Source organism: Eriocheir sinensis, chromosome 11 (genome assembly GCF_024679095.1).
Source record: "Eriocheir sinensis breed Jianghai 21 chromosome 11, ASM2467909v1, whole genome shotgun sequence".
NCBI classification, from domain to species: domain Eukaryota; kingdom Metazoa; phylum Arthropoda; class Malacostraca; order Decapoda; family Varunidae; genus Eriocheir; species Eriocheir sinensis.
The window spans coordinates 14,050,885-14,077,428 of NC_066519.1; the positions used below are offsets into that span (position 1 = coordinate 14,050,885).

General features: G+C 41.0%; 1 protein-coding gene across 31 annotated transcripts in view; it reads right to left on the reverse strand.

Moving 5' to 3' along the window:
* LOC126996914 (choline transporter-like 2) overlaps positions 1-26,544 on the reverse strand; it is a 62,101-nt gene that overhangs the window by 17,972 nt on the left and 17,585 nt on the right. For 22 of the 31 annotated variants that reach the window (XR_007751728.1, XR_007751733.1, XR_007751743.1 and 19 more), the window contains 4 exons: positions 7,937-8,059; positions 7,503-7,663; positions 6,702-6,879; positions 5,756-5,925 (listed from right to left, as the gene is read on the reverse strand). Coding sequence is in view for 13 of the 31 variants with exons in the window: in XM_050857840.1 (XP_050713797.1) it covers positions 5,756-5,925; positions 6,702-6,879; positions 7,503-7,663; positions 7,937-8,059 (632 nt within the window). In the remaining 18 variants the exon portion in view is untranslated. Of the gene's footprint in view, positions 1-1,889; positions 2,033-5,755; positions 5,926-6,701; positions 6,880-7,502; positions 7,664-7,936; positions 8,060-17,115; positions 18,981-21,334; positions 21,470-25,376; positions 25,540-26,544 lie in introns of those variants that run through there. The other 9 variants (XM_050857843.1, XM_050857847.1, XM_050857846.1 and 6 more) reach the window with 4 other exon arrangements.

The window sequence follows — 26,544 nt, forward strand, 5'->3', positions numbered from 1 at the left end:
TTGTAAAAGCACTCACTCCACACGTTCGTAAAAGCACTCACTCCACACACTCGTAAAAGCACTCACTCCACACACTCGTAAAAGCACGCACTCCACACACTCGTAAAAGCACGCACTCCACACACTCGTAAAAGCACTCACTCCATACACTGTAGCACTCACTCCACACACTCGTAAAAGCACGCACTCCACACACTCGTAAAAGTGCTCACTCCACACACTCGTAAAAGCACGCACTCCACACACTCGTAAAAGCACGCACTCCACACACTCGTAAAAGCACGCACTCCACACACTCGTAAAAGTACTCACTCCACACTCAAAAGCACTCCACCCACACACTGTAAAGCACGACTCAACACACTCGTAAAAGCACGCACTCCACACACTCGTAAAAGCACGCACTCCACACACTCGTAAAAGCACGCACTCCACACACTCGTAAAAGCACGCACTCCACACACTCGTAAAAGCACGCACTCCACACACTCGTAAAAGCACGCACTCCACACACTCGTAAAAGCACTCACTCCACACACTCGTAAAAGCACGCACTCCACACACTCGTAAAAGCACTCACTCCACACGCTCGTAAAAGCACTCACTCCACATGCTCGCAAAAGCGCTCCACATCAACCCTAACACGCACATCATCAATCAGTCAAATCACATTCATTCACAGTGGCAATACAGAGCCCCATTTTGAGGAACTTGAAGACAGAGCATACAGACTACAGCAGCCACATAGCACATTACTCAACCAAATAAAGTCAACTCACCACACACACTCGTAAAGCATCAACTCACATCAACCGACATCAACCCACACATCCGTTCTCTTTCACCCCCACAACTAGAGCATACAAACTACAGCAGCCACATAGCATATTACTCAACCAAATAAAGTCCACCTCACATCACACACTCGTAACGTATCAACCCACATCAACCGACATCAACCCACACATCCGTTCTCTTTCACCCCCACAACTAGAGCATACAGTCTACAGCAACCACATAGCACATTAGTCAACCAAATAAAGTCCACCTCACATCACACACTCATAAAGCATCAACCCACATCAACTGACATCAACGCACACATCTGTTCTCTTTCACCCCCACAACTAGAGCATACAGTCTACAGCAACCACATAGCACATTAGTCAACCAAATAAAGTCCACCTCACATCACACACTCATAAAGCATCAACCCACATCAACTGACATCAACCCACACATCCGTTCTCTTTCACCCCCACAACTAGAGCATACAGACTACAGCAACCACATAGCACATTACTCAACCAAATAAAGTCCACCTCACATCACACACTCGTAAAGCATCAACCCACATCAACTGACATCAACCCACACATCCGTTCTCTTTCACCCCCACAACCAGAGCATGTAGTCTACAGCAACCACATAGCACATTAGTCAACCAAATAAAGTCCACCTCACATCACACACTCGTAAAGCATCAACTCACATCAACCGACATCAACGCACACATACGTTCTCTTTCACCCCCACAACTAGAGCATACAGTCTACAGCAACCACATAGCACTTTACTCAACCAAATAAAGTCCACCTCACATCACACACTCGTAAAGTATCAACCCACTTCAACCGACAAATATGCTCACTTTCACCCCCACAACAAGAGCATACAGACTACAGCAGCCACATTGATCACTACTCAACCAAATAAATCAACCCTATGAGAGAACCAAAACAAAACCACTACAGTTAGACGAGAAATCAAAATCAAACAGAAAAGCTTATCAGGAGTGAAGATACGCTACACAGACAAAATTAGCAGCATCAGCGACAGCAGCAGCAGGAACCATGGTGTTTAAACCCTTTCCTGGGGTGTTGGATTACCTCTGAAGTCTTATAGAACTGTGCAAGGTAATACGACGCCTTGGCCAGGATGTCCGTGTTAACGATCTGGTCATCTATGGTAGTGATGACCTGGTCCCCAAATTCCAAGACTCCCTCCACGTTAGGGATGCACCGCCCTGCCACTAGAGAGAGATTGAGAGGGTGGTTATGAGGCACAGAGGAAGGAGGTGCAGTGCTCTTCTCTTGGCTCAACACCTGTGGAAGATTATAGAGGTTGTTTATTTGTTCTGAGGAGGAATAGACTGAAAGATTGAGGGAGTATGGGCTTCAGAGGAGGAGGTAGAAGGAAGGAGAGTAACTGGAAGATCGAGGAAGACCTAAAGAAAGTGTGTGGCAGATTAAAATGGTTGCTTATATGATCTGACTGGGCAAAGACTGAGGTCGTTTGGGCATGTCAAGAGGAAAGAGGAGGGTCATGTACTTATAGAAGAGTCTCAGAGGTGAAGAAAGAAGGGAGGAGACCAGCTGGAGGACCAAATAAGACCTGGAGATGGTGTATGGAGATTAAAATGGTTGTTTATTTGTTCTGACTTCTGAGGAGGCAAAGACTGAGGTCGTTTGGGTATATCAAGAGGAAAGAGGGGGGCCAGTTACTCAAGAAGCCTCAGAGGTTAAGACAGAAGTGAGGAGACCAGCTGAAAGACCAAAGAAAACCTGGATTCTGTGTGTAGAGACAGACATAGGAAAGATGAGCACCAGGGAGGAGAGAGTCTATGATTGTCAAGAATGGGAGAGACTCATAGCTTGTCCAACCCCATAAAGGAAAATAAAGATGTTAAATGAGAAAAAAATAAGAAATGTTAAATAAGAAATGTTAAATGAAATGTTAAATGAAATGTTAAATGAGAAAAAAGGAGTAGCAAAAGAGAGAAGGCAGAACTGGTGATTAAAGATTGAGGTATATATGTTTTTGAGAGGGAAAGAAATGTGTGTTTGGGGTGGAGGTGAGGAAGAAGTGTACGCAGATCAGGTCTTGAAGTGGTTTAGATGTTTTGTTAAGTGTTGAAATGAAATTGACTCAGGTGGCGGTAATGTTCACTCTTTGGAAAGGCTGTGGAATAAAAACAGTTGCAGAAAATAATGAAGCATGAAGCCTCCTCTGCCTGGGTTCGGTAGTCTCATTCTCTACTGAAAAAGGTTTGACGGGCATAAAATCTTCCTCTACGTACACTGATAGCCACTGATAGATTAAAACATACACGCTCATTGAATTTTCAGCATGATCTGGTTGCATTTCCACTGTCAAAAGGAAGCCAAGCATGACCTGAAAACAAAATCATATAAATAGTGGAGAGTGTGTTTTGTGGCGTTCATTCTGGAAGGCAATTTTTGTATTAATTCCTCCGTCTGAAAATAGAAAGAGTCTATGCATAATCACCTTCACCACCGTAACCTTTCAATGGATCTGAGGATTTAGAGAGTGAGTTATAATTTGATAAGACTGTCTGTACCACCACCACCACCACCACCATCACCTTCTACACCCTTTCCCAGCATCACCTTAAAATCCTTCACTCTGAAAGCCAAGAGGACCAGGGAAGGGGGTACAGACATGCTGGGGCTACAGGAGGAGGCAGGATAAGCAGTTTTAAGAGGGTGCTTGAAAGTCCCAAGGCACCTTTTCTCTCTCCCATCACCCATGCTTGAGGTGGTCAGGTCTGCTTGGTTTAATGGGGAATATCGGGAGTTTATGGCATTTTCTTCATAGTTGAGAATAGTCTATCACCATTATTAGACACAAAACAGTACATAAGCTTAACCCGACAGCAGTGACGGGCCAAATTTGTGGCTTTACCGTGTAGCAGCGACGGGCCAAATTTGTGCCATGATATAAACCCAAAAAAATAGATGATACATTTTTTTTTTTACAGCAGAGAAGACAGTTCAAGAGCGTAAAAAAAGAAAGAAAAAACAATAATGAAAAAAAAGCCCGCTACTTATTGCTTCTGAATAGAGTCCAGAGGAATGGCCAAAAAGACATATATTATGAAATGGTTTGTGTGAGTGATGATTTTTTCTCATTTTTCTCGCTTAGAGGGGACCATTAAAAACATGATCCCGCTGCTACCGGGTTAAGGTGGTCGTGTCTGCTTGGTTTAACAGGAATGTCGGGAGTTCATGGTGTTTTCTTGATGGTTGAGAATAATCTCTCACCAATATTAGACAAGAAACGATATTATTCATTAAGTAGACCAATGTTTTGCTTCCCTTACTTTCCTTAATCATGCTACACTGCCTGAATGATCGCTCAATATATTTTTTTTGCTCATATTAGCTTATTTTATGTTGCTTATTTTTCCTTTAAGCTAATCATGCTACACTGCCTGAATGACTGCTCGATATATTTGTTTTCTTTATTCATATTCTATTTTTTCTTTTTACATGCTCCAGCAGTGTTGACTCTGTACAAAAGTTATTCCCCAAAGATGGAAATGTTTAACCCGGTAGCTGCGGGGATCATGTTTCTTAAAGGCCCCTCTAAGCGAGAAACATGAGAAAAAATCATCACTCATACAAACCATTTCATAATATATATCAACGCATTTGTGATCAGTTTATGCATCATCAGTTTTGGGGGGTTTATATCATGGCAAAAATTTGGCCCATCGCTGGTGCACGGTATAGTCACAAATTTGGCCCGTCGCTGCTCTGGGTTAACTCACTTCAAAAGCTTAAGAAACTCTGCCTTTTTGTGTTTATGTACATGCTATAGGACACTGAAATTCTTGACGTCCAATATCAGCGTAACGTAATTGCTTTCAGACAGGACAGGACGATCTCAGTGTCCAGGTGGCTCCATAGTTTAACCCTTAGGAGGCAGTGGAACTCTATATAGATGGGCCAAAATTTAACCCTTAGGAGGCGGTGGAACTCTATATAGATGGGCCAAAATTTAACCCTTAGGAGGCGGTGGAACTCTAAATAGATGGGCCAAAATTTAACCCTTAGGAGGTGGTGGAACTCTATATAGATGGTCCAAAATTTAACCCTTAGGAGGCGGTGGAACTCTATATAGATGGGCCAAAATTTAACCCTTAGGAGGCGGTGGAACTCTAAATAGATGGGCCAAAATTTAACCCTTAGGGGGTGGTGGAACTCTATATAGATGGGCCAAAATTTAACCCTTAGGAGGTGGTGGAATTCTATATAGACGGTCCAAAATTCAGTCAGTCAGTTTTGTATGGCAGAAATACAACAACACTTCCAGACTGCGTTAAAATCTTATATATAGACGTTAGTTACAACATCTCTTATGCGGCGTAACTATATTAATGCTACGGTTCTAAGGTCGGCAGTGACTACGGTATATATAGACAATTCATTTTTTGGGGGAGGTACTCTTCAAATACTGCCACCGTCTGAGGGTTAATGTAACTATAGGAGCAGTGATTAGTGGGCCTTTTTAGTCTTCCTTTTTTTGCCCTTGTTTCCTTTGCTGTAATAATAGAAAAAAGAAAAGTACATGGAGAACCGTTTTTTTTTTTTTATATCCATCAGGTATCTCGTCTTTTTCAATTTCTTCCAGTGTCCCTTTGTCGGTCCCTTACCCCATTAACATTAGCCTTTAAATAATGATATACAAAACACACAAACAAGAGGAGGAGAGGGAAGCAGAGGGAGGGGGAGAGGGTCGGGAGGCAAAGGCATATTTACAGTAGCGATCTTTGGAGGTGTTAGTCAGTTAGTCGTACCGGAACTCAGTGCAGGCAACACACGAAGGAGACGAGGGAAGGGGAGGAGAAAGCCGGGTGACGAGGGAAGACGGAGAGGCAGGGGAAGGGTGAACATACATACTATAAACTCCACAAGAGAGGGAGATGAAGGAAGGGGGGAGAGGGATATACCTGCTGCAGTCTAGCAAATCGGACCACATATTTCATGGCATCCACCATCTTGTTCAGCACCTCCAGAGTATTGCTGCCGGAGGTGGAGGAGAGGCTATGAGAGGCCGTAATGGCTTTGATGATGGTGTCCACGTTGGCGTTGATGTCCTTTGGGATGCAGCGGTGCCCGACTGTAAGCAATCAAACAATTCTACCGGGTTAAATGGCTGCGTGTGCATATGTGTGTGTGTGTGTGTGTGTGTGTGTGTGTGAGAATGTGATTACAGTTACATTTTTCTTTTCAGATAATAGATATTATTGCCTGGACTCACTTTCTTGTGAGAAACTCAGCCAGGATAGCCTGAAAAAATAATAATAATGACAGTGCCAGTGTCAATAATACTATAAATAATAATATTAATAATAGTAATAAGAATGACAATAATCACAGAGGTATGTACATAATAATAATAGGTTGTAATCCCAAGCATCTGTAGGAATTTTTTTTTAGTTTTAAAGCAGGCACATCATGATGAACAGTTGGCTGTGCAGTAATTGCATTTTGGAGGGCAGCTGACAAACACAGGAACAGAAATTGAGAACATAAACTGTGGTGCTTAGATATAACTCATTTCATAGTGATAGAATTAAATAGATATTCTTAGGAAAGGAATATAGCAGGTAAGGAGGAAGAATGAAACTACCTGGCAAAATAACTAGTTCTGATTTTCATTTTTTTTTATCACTAACTAAATGAGAAGGGCAAAAAGTAACAGGGAAAGTTTACAAAGAGAAGAAGACAAACCATGATTATCTGGCAAGTGGGCTGACTCTGATTTCCACACTTTTTATCACTGTATGTAACTAGATGGTAAAGACAACAGGTTATAGGGAAAGGATAAAAACTAAAAGGGATAAACCCGACCATTGCTATTATGGATTATTCAACTCGAGACTCGGCACTCACAGGACTTGCTCTCGACATAGTAGAAGGCACAGTCGTTGTTCTCCACCAGGGAACGGATGGTCTTGGAGGTGTCCAGCGGGTTGACATTGCTCCGGCAGATGAGTTTGGAGCGCTCTGCCGTGTCGTCACCTGTACCCGTGTAAAACCAGTTCTCGGCCGGACACTCGCTCACACACACCTGTACGAGGAATGAGAAACACCTGGTGGGTCTCCTTTACCTGTGTGCTAATCTACCTGTGTTGGCATTTCACTTAATATCTCTGCAGCACTTACAATGTTATGGACGTTATTTGCTCAGATAATCTTTCATGCATAAGATATTAGTTTTACAGTTTGTTTTCATTTTTTGGCATTGATAAAAAAACTAAAGTATGTATTTATTGGAATTAGGTCAGTTCTTGGTTTTGAGAGAAGTGTAACCATACCAAATTATGTAAAATGACTTATTCAAACAAAATAAACTGACCAGCGTAAATACTAATGTAATGTAAACCCACTAAACTATCTTATCTATCATTTCAACCAAGTAAAGTAACCTATGTAACCTTACCATATAAAGAGCACCCACCAAACAAAACCATTCACCATTTCAACCAAGTACAGTAACCCAACCCTAAACCACGAGGAGCAGGACGGCGCCTCTATAAAAAGCACCTGCCCGCGCCATAACGGACTGGGGCCAACTGCAAAGGCCCACCAAGAAACCTTACCGGTGCCATAGGCTAAATAAAAGATAAAATACAAAACTTAAACACAACTTCAGTCATCTGCTCTACGAACTGACGAACTCCGCGAACTGACCTGCGGCGTGGGACAGCCCGTGGCGATGACCTTGGGCGAGGCGCAGCGCGTGAGATCGAAGAAGAAAAGGAAGGTCTGGTTGACGAACTCCCCGCGGCCGCATACTCGCCCCTCGCTGTCCGTGGGGTGCAGCAGCCTCTCCGGGTCCCCGCCATAAACAGCTACAAGGGGAAGGAGAGGTAGTAGATAGCTATGAGACAATAGGACAAAGTTAGCTAATGGAAAATAGGCAAAGGTAGACAGCTAATGAGAGAGAGAGAGAGAGAGAGAGAGAGAGAGAAGGACTGGAGAAAGAAATTGAAGCTTCGAATCGTAAAAATGAGGCTTCGAATCGAAAAGTTAATAAAAAAGAATAAAAAAGTAGAAAACAAGAGAGAGAGAGAGAGAGAGAGAGAGAGAGAGAGAGAGAGACTTCGCTATAGGCCTACACTTACCGAAGCCCGCCACCACGCCCCAGCCCACGAGGAAGGCGATGAAGAGCAGCAGGCAGATGATGTCCGTGCATGACCTGTTCTTGAGCGGCCCCGAGAACTCAGGGTCATGCTGCAACGCCTCTCCTGAAAGGGATTGATTGATTGATAGTTTATTGTTGCAAGTAAACAACAAAGGAGAAGGGAGGAGCATGCCATCCCAACCCCCAGGCAGTACAGAGTGTGATTATACAACTAAGGATACATGTGGAAGTAGCACCAGGAAACTAAAAAGATACAATGGTAGGGGACAAGTGCTAAAAAAATAAGGTGAAAAGAGAGGTCAATTAGAACACTTGTCACATCTAGCTATATACCAGTGGTTCCTATAGAGAGGGAGTATTAGTGGGCATAATAGAGGGGTAGCTATTAGTGGGCATATATTAGGGGGGTTTTAGGGGCAGTGGCAAGATCTGTGTGTGTGTGTGTGTGTGCGTGGATAGGCCTATATCTGGGGAGGCGGTAAAGGGGGGGCAGGGATGCATTAGGAATAAATAATACCTTTTTTTAACAAACTCTAAGGCTAAGCTAAAGGAACACGTATTTTTTTTTCTACAGTAAAGGAGTCAGTTCAAAGGCATAAGAAAAGGAAACTGTGAAAAAAAAGCACGCTACTCAAACATATGTCATATAGATAATAAAACTGAAATAAGAAATATATACGAGAACATGGCGTTATACATAGTCCGGAGAAAATACCAAATACAGAGAAAGAGGTGTGTGTGTGTGTGTGAGCCTGAGGGGGAGTCTATACTGTTGCCAGATATCAATGTATAGGCTACCTGATAGACCTTGGAAAAGTAGATATTGATAACGAACAAGAAAATGAAAAGAAAATAGAAGAAGAAGAAGAAGAAGAAGAAGCAGAGTAAGAAGAAAATTAAAAGAAAAGGGAGGAGGAGGAGGAAGAGGAAGAAAGGAGAAGAAGAAGAAGAAGAAGCAGAGTAAGAAGAAAATTAAAAGAAAAGGGAGGAGGAGGAGGAGGAGGAGGAGGAGGAGGAAGAAAGAAGAAGAAGAAGAAGCAGAGTAAGAAGAAAATTAAAAGAAAAGGGAGGAGGAGGAGGAGGAGGAGGAGGATGAGGAGGAGGAGGAGGAGGAAGAAAGAAGAAGAAGAGGAAGAAAGAAGAAGAAGAAGCAGAGTAAGAAGAAAATTAAAAGAAAAGGGAGGAGGAGGAGGAGGAGGAGGAGGAGGAGGAGGAGGAGGAAGAAAGAAGAAGAAGAAGAAGAAGAAGAAGAAGAAGCAGAGTAAGAAGAAAATTAAAAGAAAAGGGAGGAGGAGGAGGAGGAGGAGGAGGAAGAAAGAAGGAGAAGAAAAAGAAGAAGAAGAAGCAGAGTAAGAAGAAAATTAAAAGAAAAGGGAGGAGGATGATGATGATGAGGAGGAGGAAGAAGAAACAATATATACGTAATGGTAGGTAAGATAAAAAAAAGGTGGCCGGTCGAGCTTCTTCCAGTCCCAATGCGCGGCCTCAAGGACAACACACCAAGGTTACGGGAAGTGTGTGTGTGTGTGTGTGTGTGCCTGGAGGTGACCATTTATGTCTTCGTACACCCCACACTCACCACATAGCCCTAAACCTGTGCTGGAGTTAACCATTATCCTAGCCTCCCCATGTTTCCTCTCCCTCCCGTCCTCCTTTCTTCAGCTTACAAACGGCAAACTCCCCTGTCAACCATTCTTCACAGTGCGTTTATTAATATATTTTTTTTTACAGGAATGAAAGGGACTCAAGGGCAACACAAACGCACAAAAAAAGCCCTCATAGTTTGTCAGCGAAAGGGATGAAAGACTGAAGATGCGTCGATAACTCTTGCATAAGGGATTTGGATAGCGGCGTAAATGTGTTCGGTGTAGATAATCTAAAAAAAACTACCTCATTCTTTCCGTCCTCTGCTCATTTCGCTCTATATCCCTCTATAATCATCTACATTTACTCAACAATTAACTGATAATTATAATTCTTTCACCTCATTCTTTTTTTCTCCCTCTGTCCCCTTCGCTCCTTATCCCTCTCTACATATGCCCAACAAATATTAAGTAGGCTAATCTAAATTCTTTCACTTCAGTCTTTCCTCCTTCCCTTCCCTTCCTTCACTCCCACGAGACGCTCAAATATCACCCATTTCTCATAGTCGTGTTTCATTCTTTTTTCTCCCTCTGTCCCCTTTGCTTCTTATCCCTCTCTACACATACCCAACAAATATTATGTAAGCTAAATTCTTTCACTTCAGTCTTTCCTCCTTCCCTTCCTTCACTCCCTCGAGACGCTCAAATATCACCCATATATCAAAGTCGTGTTTCATTCTTTTTTCTCCCTCTGTCCCCTTTGCTTCTTATCCCTCTCTACACATACCCAACAAATATTAAGTAAGCTAAATTCTTTCCCTTCAGTCTTTCCTCTTTCCCTTCCCTTCCTTCACTCCCACGAGACGCTCAAATATCACCCATATCTCAAAGTCGTGTTTCATTCTTTTTTCTCCCTCTGTCCCCTTTGCTTCTTATCCCTCTCTACACATACCCAACAAATATTAAGTATGCTAAATTCTTTCACTTCAGTCTTTCCTCCTTCCCTTCCCTTCCTTCACTCCCTCGAGACGCTCAAATATCACCCATTTCTCATAGTCGTGTTTCTTATTGACCTTCGTTTCATCTTTCCAGCTTCCACCTCACCAGAGCAAAAACTCTACTTATATACTTGTGTGAGAGGCGTCAACACCCTCTGACTTCCTTTATTAACTTTATCTCTTCATTCTTTACGTGACAAGACTGGCTCCATTGTTATCCAGTGTAATGGCTGTTCGTTACTCCTTTTTACACGAATCTTGTACTTATCTTTGCCCTCAATACAGCTGAAACTCAATAACTACACGTTTGGGAGGTTTCAGAATCATCTAATACTTTTTCGTCACTCAGAAATCAAATGTTGCTTCTCCATTATTCCTTTTTACTCGCTTCTAGTTTTTATCTTTGCTCTCACCACACCAGAAACTTAATAGCCATAATATACATGTGTGGGAGGTTTCAGAATCATCTAATACTTTTTCGTCACTCAGAAACCAAATGTTGCTTCTCCATTACTCCTTTTACTCGCTTGTACTTTTTATCTTTGCTCTCATCACACCAGAAACTTAATAGCCATAATATACACGTGTGGGAGGTTTCATCATCTAATACTTTTCTGTCACTCAGTTATCAAATACGCGGCTTGTTCATTAGCCTATTACTATTAACTCGCCTCTTCTAGTACCTATCACCTCACTACAACAAAATCTCAATAAATATTAATATGGAAGGTTTCAACATGATTCAATACTTTTTCGTCACTCAGTTATCAAATACGGCTTGTCCATTACTCCATTTACTCGCTTCTACTTCTTATTTTTTATCTCACTACAACAAAACCTCAATAAATATTAATATGGAAGGTTTCAACATGATCCAATACTTATTCGTCACTCAGTCATCAAATACGGCTTGTCCATTACTCCATTTACTCGCTTCTACTTCTTATTTTTTATCTCACTACAACAAAATCTCAATAAATATTAATATGGAAGGTTTCAACATGATCCAATACTTTTTCGTCACTCAGTTATCAAATACGGCTTGTCCATTACTCAATTTACTCGCTTTTACTTCTTATTTTTTATCTCACTACGACAAAACCTCAATAAATACTAATATGGAAGGTTTCAACATGATCCAATAGTTTTTCGTCACTCAGTTATCAAATACGGCTTGTCCATACTTCTTATTTTTCACCTCTACAACAAAACCTCAATTAATACAAGTGTAAAAGGTCTCATCATTCTGTACTTTCCTCTCCTTCACCTCTCTACATCACTAGCCTTTACTTTACCTATTTACAATACAAGCATATCCAAGGAAAGTATAGCCACTGTGTCCTGTTATTCACCCTAAGACTTCCTATCAGCAACCTCTAAGTTCTCTGTCACCAAGGCCAGTATTGATATATGACGCTAAATCCTCACTATCTCCCTCGTATATCCCAGCAAAGTCCATCTAGCCTCTATGTCACTCCAAGGAAGGTATATATGGCCACTGTGTCCTGTTATTCACCCTAAGACTTCCTATCAGCAATCTCTAAGTTCTCTGTCACCAAGGCCAGTATTGGTATATGACGCTAAATCCTCATTATCTCCCTCGTATACCCCAGGGAAGTCCAACTATCTTCTAAGTCACTCCAAGGAAAGTATAGCCACTCTGTCCTGTTATTCACCCTAAGACTTCCTATCAGCAATCTCTAAGTTCTCTGTCACCAAGGCCAGTATTGGTATATGACGCTAAATCCTCATTATCTCCCTCGTATATCTCAGGAAAGTCCATCTAGCCTCTATGTCCTATTATTCACCATAAGACTAAAGCTTTCTATCAGTGCTGACGTCAAGGTTCTCGTCATAGCAGATCATACGGAGGTGACGAAGAACTGTGGCATTGGAAGCGTGACCTCAAGGGGAAGGATCTGTGAAGACTTCCAGGGTCCTTATTCTCAAACATTATGAGGCTCACACACTCACACATTTGACAGGGCTTTCCTAGATGTGGTATTCAACTCCCTTCTTTTCCATAATGTTCATAAGAGTACAAAAAATAAGTATATACATAGCCAAGTTAATTCAGGCTATTGTATTTTTGGGTAGTTTAATGAGCCTGTAGCTGCGGAGTACGAGACTGAGGTCAACATTATATGGTTTGAATAAAGACACGTATCACACACCCACATATGATAAGGCTTTGGTAGAGGTTGTGTTAGTATTTCCATGGGTAGTTTTATGAGCCTGTAGATGCGCCGTACGAGTGTGAGGTCTGCATTATATAGTTTGAATAATTATTGGCTCGTATTTTCAGACATTCCGGGACTCACACACCCACATATGATAAGGCTTTCGTAGGGGTTGTGTTAGTATTTCCATGGAAAGTTTTATGAGCCTGTAGCTGCGGCGTACGAGTCTGAGGTCAACATTATATGGTTTGAATAAAGACCCATATTTTCAGACATTCCGGGACTCACACACCCACATATGATAAGGCTTTCGTAGAGATTGTGTTAGTATTTCCATGGGTAGTTTTATGAGCCTGTACCTGCGGCGTACGAATCTGAGGTCAACATTATATGGTTTGAATAAAGACCCATATTTTCAGACATTCCGGGACTCACACACCCACATATGATAAGGCTTTCGTAGAGGTTGTGTTAGTATTTCCATGGGTAGTTTTATGAGCCTGTAGCTGCGGCGTACGAGTGTGAGGTCAACATTATATAGTTTGAATAATTATTGGCTCGTATTTTCAGACATTCCGGGACTCACACACCCACACATGATAAGGCTTTGGTAGAGGTTGTGTTAGTATTTCCATGGAAAGTTTTATGAGCCTGTAGCTGCGGCGTACGAGTCTGAGGTCAACATTATATGGTTTGAATAAAGACCCATATTTTCAGACATTCCGGGACTCACACACCCACATATGATAAGGCTTTCGTAGAGGTTGTGTTAGTATTTCCATGGGTAGTTTTATGAGCCTGTAGTTGCGGCGTACGAGTCTGAGGTCAACATTATATAGTTTGAATAATTATTGGCTCGTATTTTCAGACATTCCGGGACTCACACACCCACATATGATAAGGCTTTGGTAGGGGTTGTGTTAGTATTTCCATGGGTAGTTTTATGAGCCTGTAGCTGCGGCGTACGAGTGTGAGGTCTGCATTATATGGTTTGAATAAAGACCCATATTTTCAGACATTCCGGGACTCACACACCCACATATGATAAGGCTTTCGTAGAGGTTGTGTTAGTATTTCCATGGGTAGTTTTATGAGCCTGTAGATGCGGCGTACGAGTGTGAGGTCTGCATTATATAGTCTGAATAATTATTGGCTCGTATTTTCAGACATTCCGGGACTCACACACCCACATATGATAAGGCTTTGGTAGAGGTTGTGTTAGTATTTCCATGGGTAGTGTGATGAGGCTATGGATAGTTTGATAAGGCTTCTACACCTTGAATGCGGAAAACACTCATGATATCTCGACTAATTTTCTTTGTGGGGTTTGGAAATGGATGTTGCAATAGCGGAAAGCATGATGATAATAGCCTCACACACATTTGATAAAGCTTTCGTAGAAGTTGTTGTAGGTATTTCCTGAATTTCCATGGGTAGTTTTATAAGCCCTTTTTTTTTTTTTTTTTTTTTACAGCAAAGGAGTCAGTTCAAGAGCACCGTGAATGTGGAAAAAAACTCATGCTATTTTTTCTCCTCCCTATCATCTACATTTTCCTGTTTCTTTTCTTCCCGTTGCTGTCTTTTCCTTTTCCTCCTCCTTTTCATCTTCCTTTTCTTCCCGTTGCTATAGACTATTCTTTCCTTTTCCTCCTCCCACTCTTTCTTTCATCTCTTCCGTTTGAGAGAAAAACAAGGACAGGGAAAATGTAGCAGTGTTCATGGGAGAGTGAGTGAGTGTGAGTGTGACGACCTTCTAATGAGAGTGACGGGGGGAGAGTGAGACCTTGTGTGCGCGTGTATTATGTATGTATGTGTACATATGTGTAGCTATGAATGAAAAACGCATACTACCCTCTCCTCCTTTCCTTAGCTTCCTCTCATGCGCATTATGCTCCTCGTTTGTTCACATAAGAGTGTTGCTGTTTAGGAATATTTCTTGCATCTATCTTCCCACCGCCCTAAACGATGAGGAAGAGGAGGAGGAGGAGAAATAAAAGGAGAATGGAAAGATAAAATGCGAAGGAGGAAAAATAAGAGAAGGGAATGGAAGATCACGAGACAGAGGAGGAGGAAAAGGAAGAGGAAGAAGGAGAAATAAAAGGAGAATGGAAAGATAAAATGCGAAGGAGGAAAAATAAGAGAAGGGAATGGAAGATCACGAGACAGAGGAGGAGGAAAAGGAAGAGGAAGAAGGAGGAGGAGGAGAAATAAAAGGAGAATGGAAAGAGAAAATGCGAAGGAGGAAAAATAAGAAAAGGGAATGGAAGAGCAAGATCGAAAGAGGAGGAGGGAAAGAAAGAGGATGAAGAGGAAAAAAAAAGAGGTGTAGGGAAAGGAAGAATTGGAGGAGAAGGAGAAGGAACAGATAGAGGAGGAAGAGGTGGAGATAAGGTTGGAGGAAAAGGAAGAGAAAGTTGGAGGAAAAGAAAGATAGAGGAGGAGGAAAAGGAAGAAATAAGAGGAGGAAAAGGAAAAGGAGAAAGCTAAGAAAGAGGAAGAGGAATATGAGGAGGAATATGAGGAGAAAAAGGAAGAGGAGGAGAAGGAGGAGGAAGAAAATAAAGGAGGTGAGGAAATTTTTTTAGCAGAGAGTGAAAGTGCAATTGACAAAAAAATAACATACGAAAATATAGAAGAATCAACATGAATACCCACACAAACATACGAACTCACACTGTCAATACTTATTATACAACTAAATGAAAGAAAAAATAAAAAATAAATAAATACAACAGCCAATATTTATACTATACTTATTTATCTATTTGTATTTCTATCAAGATTCGAGAGAGAGAGAGAGAGAGAGAGAGAGAGAGAGAGAGAGACTATAAAAACCGGCCCGCTAGTAAGATCATGCAGGAAGTGATATTTAGAAGCATTTGTTTAGTCTCACAATTGGGCCAGTAACCTTTTATATGCGTCCTTCAGATATGTAGAGTAATTATGTGTGTGTGTGTCCTTTTCCTCCTCTTATATCTTCCTTTCCTCCTCTGTCTTCCTTTCCATCCTTTTTTTTCCTCTTCTTCCTCTTCCTTTTCTTTCTTTTCCTCCTCCTCTGTCTTTAGCTCTTCCTTTCCCTTCTCTTATTTTTCCTCCTTCGCCTCTTCCCTTCCCATTTCCCCTCTTCCTCCTCCTCCTCCTCCTCCTCCTCTCATCTTCAATCAATATCTTAAAATCATTGAAGGAACGTAAAATAACTTATTTCTTTTGTTCTACTACTACTACTACTACTACTACTACTACTACTACAACCACTACTAATTACTATTACTAATGATAATAATAACAAATCGAGGTTACCTGATTGGAAAGGTGGAATAGGGAAGTTACTAATCAAATGTAATTATGTTAAAGTAATTTGTCAAGTGTCAACCTCAGAGAGAGAGAGAGAGAGAGAGAGAGAGAGAGACTGACTTCGTAATATCCGTCTCTCTCTCTCTCTCTTTCCAAGCACATAACCTCACGTCTGTTTAGCTTCAGAACTTTCCCTTCAACGCTAAATCGAGACTGACCAAACGTTGACATTTCATTCTTTTGTAGCGCGGAATCTGAACAGGCAACTCGATCCCTTGCTCTCGTTAACTTATGCATTAGGCTTTCACTTTTCATTTATTACTGCATATAGCTATTGATTTTTATTGTATTTCTCGTTCTTCTGTTATTTATTCATCTATGGTTCTTAATATAGACGTTCGGTGGATGGAGTATTTATAGACGTATAGTAATATTGATAATCTTCCCCGTTGTTCATTTCTCTCTCTCTCTCTCTCTCTCTCTCTCTTACTGTTCCTTTACTTAATTTGCATCACTGTTTCTCATGCCCCAAATTAAGAACTAAATATATACATAGAAAATAAAATAAGATAGATAATTAAAATGAAATGACCAATACCTTGATTTTTTTTTTTTTTTAGCCCACATCACATCCGGTCTCCCACGAATTAAAGGAATGAGTGTTTGAGGGTTTTTTCCGTTTTACTAAATAATTTGCGTCACATTTCCTTACGAGATCTCGTGTGTGTGTGTGTGTGTGTGTGTGTGTGTGTGTGTGTGTGTGAACGTTTCCTATGAATGTGACGCAGAGAGAGAGAGAGAGAGAGAGAGAGAGAGAGAGAGAGAGAGAGAGAGAAATTAAAATCATATATGTACTTAAACTCATTAACATAACACGTACATTCTGGTTTAAACTATGCAATCATTAACATACGAGAGAGAGAGAGAGAGAGAGAGAGAGAGAGAGAGAGAGAGAGATTGAATAACCCTACATATTTACAATGAAAATAAACAGATACAGTGATACCGTTTAAACCACCACCACCACCATCACCACCGTCACTTTCTTCCTTCCTCTGACCAGCTGACCAACTGCATAAGTGTCCTGACCTGACCTGACCTTACCTTTCCGTCGATGGCGTTTCCCGGGCATGGTTCAAACACTTCAATCGCTCAGTTACAATAAGTTTTCCTCTTTTCACTGTTTGTATCAAGTTTAGTTTTCGTTCTTGTTTTCTCTCTTTATCAGCATCGAGGTTTTAATCATGTACAGTTCTCGTTCGATTCTAGTTTTTTCTTTTCTTCATCATCAACATCAATGGTTTAAGTCTAGTTCTCGCCCACTACAACCTTCTCTTCGTTTCTTTCTCTTTTTCCTTGTCTTTCTCCTCTTTTTCCTTTTCTACTTTCCTTCTCAGCCTTTTTCTTTCGTCTTTCTCTCTTTCTTCTTCCTTGTCTTTCTCCTCCTCTTCTGTTTCTACTTCTCGGCTTTTTTTCGTCTTTCTCTTCTTTCTTGTCTTTCTCCTCTTCTTATTCTACTTTTCTTCTCAGCCTTTTTTCTTTCGTCTTTCTCTCTCTCTCTCTTCACCTCCCCCACCACCGACTCCAGCACCAATGTTACCCGTATAGTTCTCGTCCTGTTGTAGATCCTTGTTTTTCTTGTTAGTGTCGTAACCTACTTTCAGAATACACCTTATCAGTTGCTTTGTACGTATTTATTTGATCAACGTTGTGGTATTACGTATTTTTAAGTTCCGCTGGGCTCTTATCTCTCACCTATAATCATATATGCTTCTATTTCCTTTGTTTGCTCTTTGAATTATATATCTACTCGTTTCTCTCTTTATCCATCAATTTTAACCTCATAACACCTGCAAAAATGTCGTATATCTTTCTCACCTATAATCAAATATGCTTCTATTTCTTATGTTTGCTCTCTGACCTATATATCTACTCGTTTCTCTTTTTATCCATCCACTTCAACCTCATAACACCTAAAAAATGTCGTATATCTTTCTCGCTTATAATCATATATGCTTCTATTTCTTATGTTTGTTCTTTGACCTGTATATCTACTTGTTTCTCTTTTCATCCATCTATTTTAACCTCATAACACCTAAAAAATGTCGTATGTCTTTCTCTTATGAATAGTATGTGACAGGATTTCTTTTTTTTCTTTCTTATCTCTCTCTGAATGTTTTTTTCTTTATAACTTTTCTCTCTAATGTCTTTTTCTTCTTCTTATTTCTCTATCTCAGTGGTTCTTGCTCTGCCTTTCTTTTACAGTAACAAAAAATAAGGTCTTCCATTTTTTTCACAAGTATGCGCGGCCATGACTTGCTTGCCACATTGCGCCATGGAAAAGAATGGAAGTAATCTTAATGTTTCTCCTGAATTTTCATCGACACGACGTACTTGGGGTTACGACGAAGAGCCACCACAACCATGACTCACACCTCTACCGTATTCTGAAACACTACGGGGTTCACACACACACACGTTTAACCTTCCTTGGCCATTCTCTTTCGCCGATAATACAAGTTCTCTCTTCCTTGGCCATTCTCTTTTGCCGATAATACAAGTTCTCTCTTCCTTGGCCATTCTCTTTCGCCGATAATACAAGTTCTCTCTTCCTTGGCCATTCTCTTTTGCCGATAATACAAGTTTTCCCTTCCTTGGCCATTCTCTTTCGCCGATAATACAAGTTCTCTCTTCCTTGGCCATTCTCTTTTGCCGATAATACAAGTTTTCCCTTCCTTGGCCATTCTCTTTTGCCCATAATACAAGTTCTCCCTTCCTTGGCCATTCTCTTTCGCCCATAATACAAGTTCTCCCTTCCTTGGCCATTCTCTTTTGCCGATAATACAAGTTCTCTCTTCCTTGGCCATTCTCTTTTGCCCATAATACAAGTTCTCCCTTCCTTGGCCATTCTCTTTCGCCGATAATACAAGTGCTCTCTTCCTTGGCCATTCTCTTTTGCCCATAATACAAGTTCTCTCTTCCTTGGCCATTTTCTTTCGCCGATAATACAAGTGCTCTCTTCCTTGGCCATTCTCTTTTGCCCATAATACAAGTTCTCCCTTCCTTGGCCATTCTCTTACGCCGATAATACAAGTTCTCTCTTCCTTGGCCATTCTCTTACGCCGATAATACAAGTTCTCCCTTCCTTGGCCATTCTCTTACGCCGATAATACAAGTTCTCTCTTCCTTGGCCATTCTCTTTCGCCGATAATACAAGTTCTCCCTTCCTTGGCCATTCTCTTTCGCCGATAATACAAGTTCTCCCTTCCTTGGCCATTCTCTTTCGCCGATAATACAAGTTCTCCCTTCCTTGGCCATTCTCTTTTGCCCATAATACAAGTGCTCTCTTCCTTGGCCATTCTCTTTTGCCCATAATACAAGTTCTCCCTTCCTTGGCCATTCTCTTTTGCCCATAATACAAGTTCTCCCTTCCTTGGCCATTCTCTTTTGCCCATAATACAAGTTCTCCCTTCCTTGGCCATTATCTTCTGCCCATAATACAAGTTCTCCCTTCCTTGGCCATTCTCTTTTGCCCATAATACAAGTTCTCCCTTCCTTGGCCATTCTCTTTTGCCCATAATACAAGTTCTCCCTTCCTTGGCCATTCTCTTTTGCCCATAATACAAGTTCTCCCTTCCTTGGCCATTCTCTTTTCCCCATAATACAAGTTCTCCCTTCCTTGGCCATTCTCTCCCCTTATAGCAAAATGTCTCTAACCTATCGCCCGTAATACAAGCTGACCTAGGCTATTTCCTTGACATCAGTTCTAATAAGGCTTTCGTCGAGGTTGTGTGAGTATTTCCATGGGCAGTCTTATGAACCCTGAATAAACGAGCAAATAACCCTATCAATATCCTACCTTCGCTTATAGGATCTAATTCTGTGATCTTCCTCAGCTAAAGATAAGAAGAAAACATTGATAACCGTTTCTTTTGCATGCCAACTCTACCAAGACTCGCCATCACGTCACCACCATTACCAATATAACAAGTCTCCATACAGTCCCCTACCCAACCATATCCTAGGCTTGAGATAAGAATAAAACACTGATAACTTTTTCCTATACATGCCAACTCTACCAAGACTCGCCATCACGTCACCACCATTACCAATATAACACGTGAAAGTCTCCATACAGCCCCCTTCCCAATCATATCCTAGGCTTGAGATACGAATAAAACACTGATAACTTTTTCCTATACATGCCAACACTACCAAGAATCGCCATGATATCACCAATTACTGCATTAGCCCACTATTAGCATGACGAGACCCGGCGTTGTTCTGCCCCACGCTACCAAGGTATATATGTGACATCCACTGGTTTGATATAAGTGTTTGAAAGATACTGAAATAAATAATAACGATGCCTTCTTTTTGCTAAGGTTTTTGATGGAGATAAGAGTGGCGGTGTGGAATTAAAGTTACTGGGGCGTTTATTATATTTACGATGCTGATAAGAAAGGCGTGAAAGATAAAGAGGTTAATAGTAATGGTGCTTTTTTTTTTTTTGCTTTATGGTACTGGTGATATGGTGGTGATGGTGATGGTAGTGGTGGGTGGCAAACACACACACACACACACACACAGACACACACACATACTTCTCGCAATATTTTCCAATTTGCATAAAGACGTAGAGCACTCAAAACGTTCCCTCTCTCTCTCTCTCTCTCTCTCTCTCTCTCTCTCTCTCTCTCTCTCTCTCTCTCTCTCTCTCTCTCTCTCTCTCTCTCTCATTCTTCACACTGTCAGCATCACCATAGTAACCACCACCACCACCACCACCACCATCATCACCACCATCAATACCCAATACACCACCTCCTGTCACCTAATACCACACCTTCTTACATTTCATCACCACTACTTACACCACCATCTCTATTATACGTATTTCCCATTACAATCACCAATCTCGCACGCACAAAACCACTACAAGCATCATCACTAGCGCCCTTTACTTATCTCATTCACCACCACCACCATCCACACCCCAAACTTTTTTCAATAACATTTCCTCCTGACAGCGTTTATAAGAGGTCTTTCTTTTAGATCGACACAACACAACGCATTCGTATAAGCTCTTCTCTCTTCACAAACTCACTAATGCACACTAGTATCCTTCTTTTCAACTATATTTCCTTCTGACAAGACTTATAAGACGTCTTTCTATAAGCTCCATCAACCATCAATATTCGTACAAGCTCTTCTCTGTTCATAAGTTCACTAATACACATTGATATCCCTTTTTTCGACTATATTTCCAACTGTCAATGCTTATAAGATGTATGTTATAGCGCCATCTTCACCGCACACTCACACACACGCGCGCGCTCTGCCACAGGTAAGAACACTCGTCTATCTCGGTATGAACTGAGAGAGGGAGACGCGCGCACACCAACGTTACTACACCAAGGTCTGAACTAAACTACCCACACCTTCCTCCTCCTCCAGTCTCTCTCTCTCTCTCTCTCTCTCTCTCTCTCTCTCTGGGTATTGCTATGACGTTTGCTATCATCAGGCGATTCAACCCCCAACAAAGGGAGTTTAAAGGTGCATACGGGTGGAGGGTGACTGACGTGTGTGTGTGTGTGTGTGTGTGTGTGTAAAATGTTCTAAGGGGCGTAATACCCAGGGGGACTTTTTTTTCTCCTTCCTTCTTGCTTGCCTGATTTTCTCTCTCTCTCTCTCTCTCTCTCTCTCTCTCTCTCTCTCTCTCTCTCTCTCTCTCTCTCTGTGTGTGTGTGTGTGTGTGTGTGTGTGTGTGTGTGTGTGTGTGTGTCCAGCCCCTCATTGCTTGAAGGTCGTCCTGTATGTATGTATGTGTGTGTGTGTGTGTGTGTGTGTGTGTGTGTTAACCCTCACCGTCACAACCACGTTTAATAGGATACAGTCAGTCAGGACACACACCCTTGGGCATCTCTCTCTCTCTCTCTCTCTCTCTCTCTCTCTCTCTCTCTCTCTCTCTCTCTCTCTCACCACACCCCATTCCCTCCTTTTCTTAATCATTTCCTTCCTCTTCTATTTTTTATATCAGCGCAAAAGAAAAAAGAAAACGACAACAAACCATCAAGAAAAAAAAAATATATAAAGAAAGAAAGAAAGAACAGGAAATACCAAGTTATCTTACTAATACCTGATCATGTTTTCTTTAGAGAACGAACAAAACAAAACAAGAGCAAAAACAAAAACAAAAACAAAAACAAAAAAACAAGAAAAAGACAAAATAAAAACAAAGGGAAGAAAAGAAACTGAAAAAAACTAAAAAAAAGAAAATCAAGACTAAAAAGAAACCAGAAAAAAGAATAAAGAAAAGAAATAAAAGACAGGAAATTCCAAGTCATATAATTTAATGCTAGAGAAATTTCGATCTAAATCCTTCGTCGATAGATTAGAGAGAGAGAGACGGTATGAACAAGATTTTCCCAGTTCTCTCTCCCCCATCTCCCCTTCCCTTTCCTTCCCTTCCCTCCCCATTCCATCTCCCCTTTCCCTTCATTCCCCAAAATTCCCCTTTCACACCAATTTCCCTTCCTCTTCCCTTCCCTTCCTTCCCTCCCCCATCCCCTTTTCCTTCATTCCCCCCATTTTCCCCTCCCCTCCTCTTCTCTCCCCTTCCCCTTCCCTTCTCCTCTCTTTTCTTCCTCTTCCCCCCTTTTCCTTCCCTCTCCTTTTCCCTTCCATTCCTCTCTCCCTTCGTCCCCATCTCCCTCTCTCTTCCCTTCCCTCTCCTTCTCTCCCCCCCTCTCCTCTTTCCCTCCCTTCCCTTCCCTTCCCCTTCCTCCCTACACCAACTTCACCCTTTCCATGTCAACCATATAATTTACCCATTGCAACCTATATCCTCCACAACCTCTGTCAACCCACAACCATTTCCTCCTCCTCCTCCTCCTCCTCCTCCTCCTCTTCATCATCATCGTCATCATCTTCCATCTTCTCAGTATAATCTCATCATGTTTGTGTGTTTGTGTTTTCTTTCATTATCCACAACGATGCTTTCTTTGTTGCTCTCTCTCTCTCTCTCTCTCTCTCTCTCTCTCTCTCTCTCTGGTAATGCGCACTCAACCACCCTCTCTGTCAGTGAAATGCGAACACACGCACACACACGCACACATGAAGCTTAGTGATTGTGTGTGTGTGTGTGTGTGTGTGTGTGTGTGTGTGAATTTAAAGACAATAAGATGATTACGCTGTTTATTTTTAAGGAGAGAGAGAGAGAGAGAGAGAGAGAGAGAGAGAGAAGGAAATGAGTGATGCGGATATAACAACCTACACCTACGAGCACACACACACACACACACACACACACACACAGCTTTCTTTTGCTCATTCTATCTCATTACGTATCTCTCTCTCTCTCTCGCTCTCTCTCTCTCTCTCTCTCTCTCTCTCTCTCTCTCTCACACACACACACACAGGAAAGCCCCCCGCAACCCTCTTAAGAGTATGACAACTCGCACTCAACGCACTCAAATGATCATAAAAATTGTGTTGACAGAGAGAGAGAGAGAGAGAGAGAGGAAGAGAGAGAGAGAGATGTGCAGGTGTGATATGAATCTGTGCCGGAAGTTCTGTGTGTGTGTGTGTGTGTGTGTGTGTGTGTGTGTGTGTGTGTTGCTCGTGAACTTCCCCAAGGTTAAGGACCCTGGGAAGAACAAAAACTGAAACACACACACACACACACACACACACACCTCCTTTCTTTCCATCCTATCTAGATTCCCTCCCCTCATACCACTTCCGTCCCCCTTAACACACACACACACACACACACACACATACACACACACACATACAACGAGGGAGATAAAACCTGTCACCGCCACAAAGCCAACAAAAGATAAAGAAGAAAAATACGGCAAAGAGAGAGAGAGAGAGAGAGAGAGAGAGAGAGAGAGAGAGAGAGAGAGGCGGAAAGGCAAGACTACGAGAGAATAAACAATAACTATATAAAAAGAAAGAAAATAACAAACTTAATGGACTGCCACGAACAAAGAATGAGTCAGAGAGAGAGAGAGAGAGAGGCTGCAGAAAAGAGGTTCATTCTGGGTAGTGTAGGAGAGAGAGAGAGAGAGAGAGAGAGAGAGAGAGAGAGAGAGAGAGAGATATTCCTTGTTTCTTGGTTACCGTTTTGTGTATTTTTCTTTTTCTTTTTCACTTCCTCTTCCTCCTCTTCCTCCTCCTTTCTCATTTTTATTTACATTCTTCCATTCTTTATCAGTTTCTTCTATTTCCTCATATACTGTTTTTCCTCTTTGTTTCATTTATTCTTAGTCTAATACTTTATCTTTCTTTCCTTCTCTTTTTCCTCCTTACTCTCCTACATTCTAAATAAATCCTTTGTCTAATTTTCACTCTTTATTATCTTTTCTCCATTTCTTCTGTCTTCTTTTCCCCTTTTCCTCCTTCCATTCTTTTTTCTAAGCATGATTTAATAACCTCTTTGTTCTTACTTTTATTTCTTCTCCTTCTCCTCCTCCTCCTTCTCCTTACATTCTTTCTTCTTAGTCTAATCTTATCATTCCTTCGTTTCCTTTCCTACTTAATTCAGGCACAGTGATTCTTTGTTCGTCCATACTCTCTCTCTCTCTCTCTCTCTCTCTCTCTCTCTTCACCTCACCCCCCATCCGTAACTTTTTTTCCTTCCTTCCATCTTTTTTTCATTCATCTGCATCTTTTTTTTCTTCATCCCATGCCTCTTCTTTTCCCCCTCCTCCTCCTCCTCTTTCTCTCGATCTCTTCATTTCTTGGCTTCTTCACGGAATATTACTGCTACCCTTTCCACTAAATACGTAATCAGTCCTTCCTGGAAACCAACGGATGTGTATAACTAACAAAGAAACCCTAAAAATATCCCTGTTACACATAGTTTTCTTTGTATCACGTCTTTGTAGAGTAATCGAACTTGCGTAGGTATATAAATGACGAAGTAACCCTCAAAATGTACCTGTTACTTCAAGTTTTCTTTGTATTATTTGGTTTTCTTGTTTTTTTTAGGACAAACTATAGAGTATTCAAAGTAACATGTTGTACACAAATATATGTCCTTATACCCTAAAAACGTGCTTAATTGTTACATATAGTTTTCTTTGTATCATTAAACTTTCTTTGTATCACGTCTTTTAGGAGGAACTATAAAATAATTCAACCTTTACCATGGAGATAAATAACGAGAGAGAGAGAGAGAGAGAGAGAGAGAGAGAGAGAGAGAGAGAGAGAAGGGAAGAGAGAATCAGATGGAAACTATTAAAGGAAAGGAAGGAAAGAGTAATAAAAAAGGAGATTGGATGAAGAGAATAACCTTTTGTGGAGAGAGAGAGAGAGAGAGAGGGGATAACAAAAACATACCATCATGTACTCACCATACTGTTTGTCATGATCCTCCCCATCCATTTCCTTACACTATTTCTCTTTTCTTTCCTTTCCTCCTACACTTTGTCACTGTTCCTCTCTTCCTTTTCACTATAATGTGCTGTTCTCATCAATCTTCACACTTAGTAAGATGCAAGACACTTTACGAACGCCCTAGAAATCAAAGTAATCATAATAACTTAAAATGAAAAACAGTAGAAATGAATAGAAATAAACAGAATTGTATGTACAGTGAATACGAAGATGATGATAATGATAATAGAGAATAATGATGAAAAAATAACTACTACTACTACCATTACAACTACTACTATTACTACTACCACTACTACTACCACCACTACTACTATTAGCTACTACTACTACTACTACTACCACTACTACTACTATTACTACCAAAAAAACAAACATAAGCTAATTTTAACATGAACTTTAAAGAACACACAACCAAAAATAGAACCTAACAACGAACACACACACACACACACACACGCACAGTGAAGGCAATATCTGGCTGTTTACTCGTGACGTCATTCTTACGTCAGAGCCAAACAAAGGGTTGCCAGATATCCATTATTTCCTTTGTTTTTGTTTTTTCTTGTACGGTTGATGCACATGGTAATAAGATGAAGGATGAGTTGTGAATGTTAGGCGTGTAAACAAGATAATTAGGATGTGTTGTTATTAGTTATTGTTATTGATGTTATTATTATTATTATTATTATTATTATTATTATTATTATTATTATTATTATTGTAGCAGCAGGAGATGGAGGACATGAAGAAAAAGAAGAAAAAGTATTAGTATTAGTATCATTATAATCATTAACATTGTATTCCAACAGCTTTCAGTATAACAGCTGCTTCTACAAACAACAACAACAATAATAATAATAATAATAATAATAATAATAATAATAATAATAATAATAATAATAACAATGATAATCGTTCCAAAATTTCGTGTCTTAATTTTTCTGTCACTTTCACTGCCACAAAATTTCTTCCGCACGATTCACTGTTGCCAGGAAGAGAGAGAGAGAGAGAGAGAGAGAGAGAGAGAGTACATCCTCACACACCGACCTCACGTTTCTTACTGGAGAGAGAGAGAGAGAGAGGGGACAAGGCGAAAAGGGACCCAAACCCCATGCGCCGTCT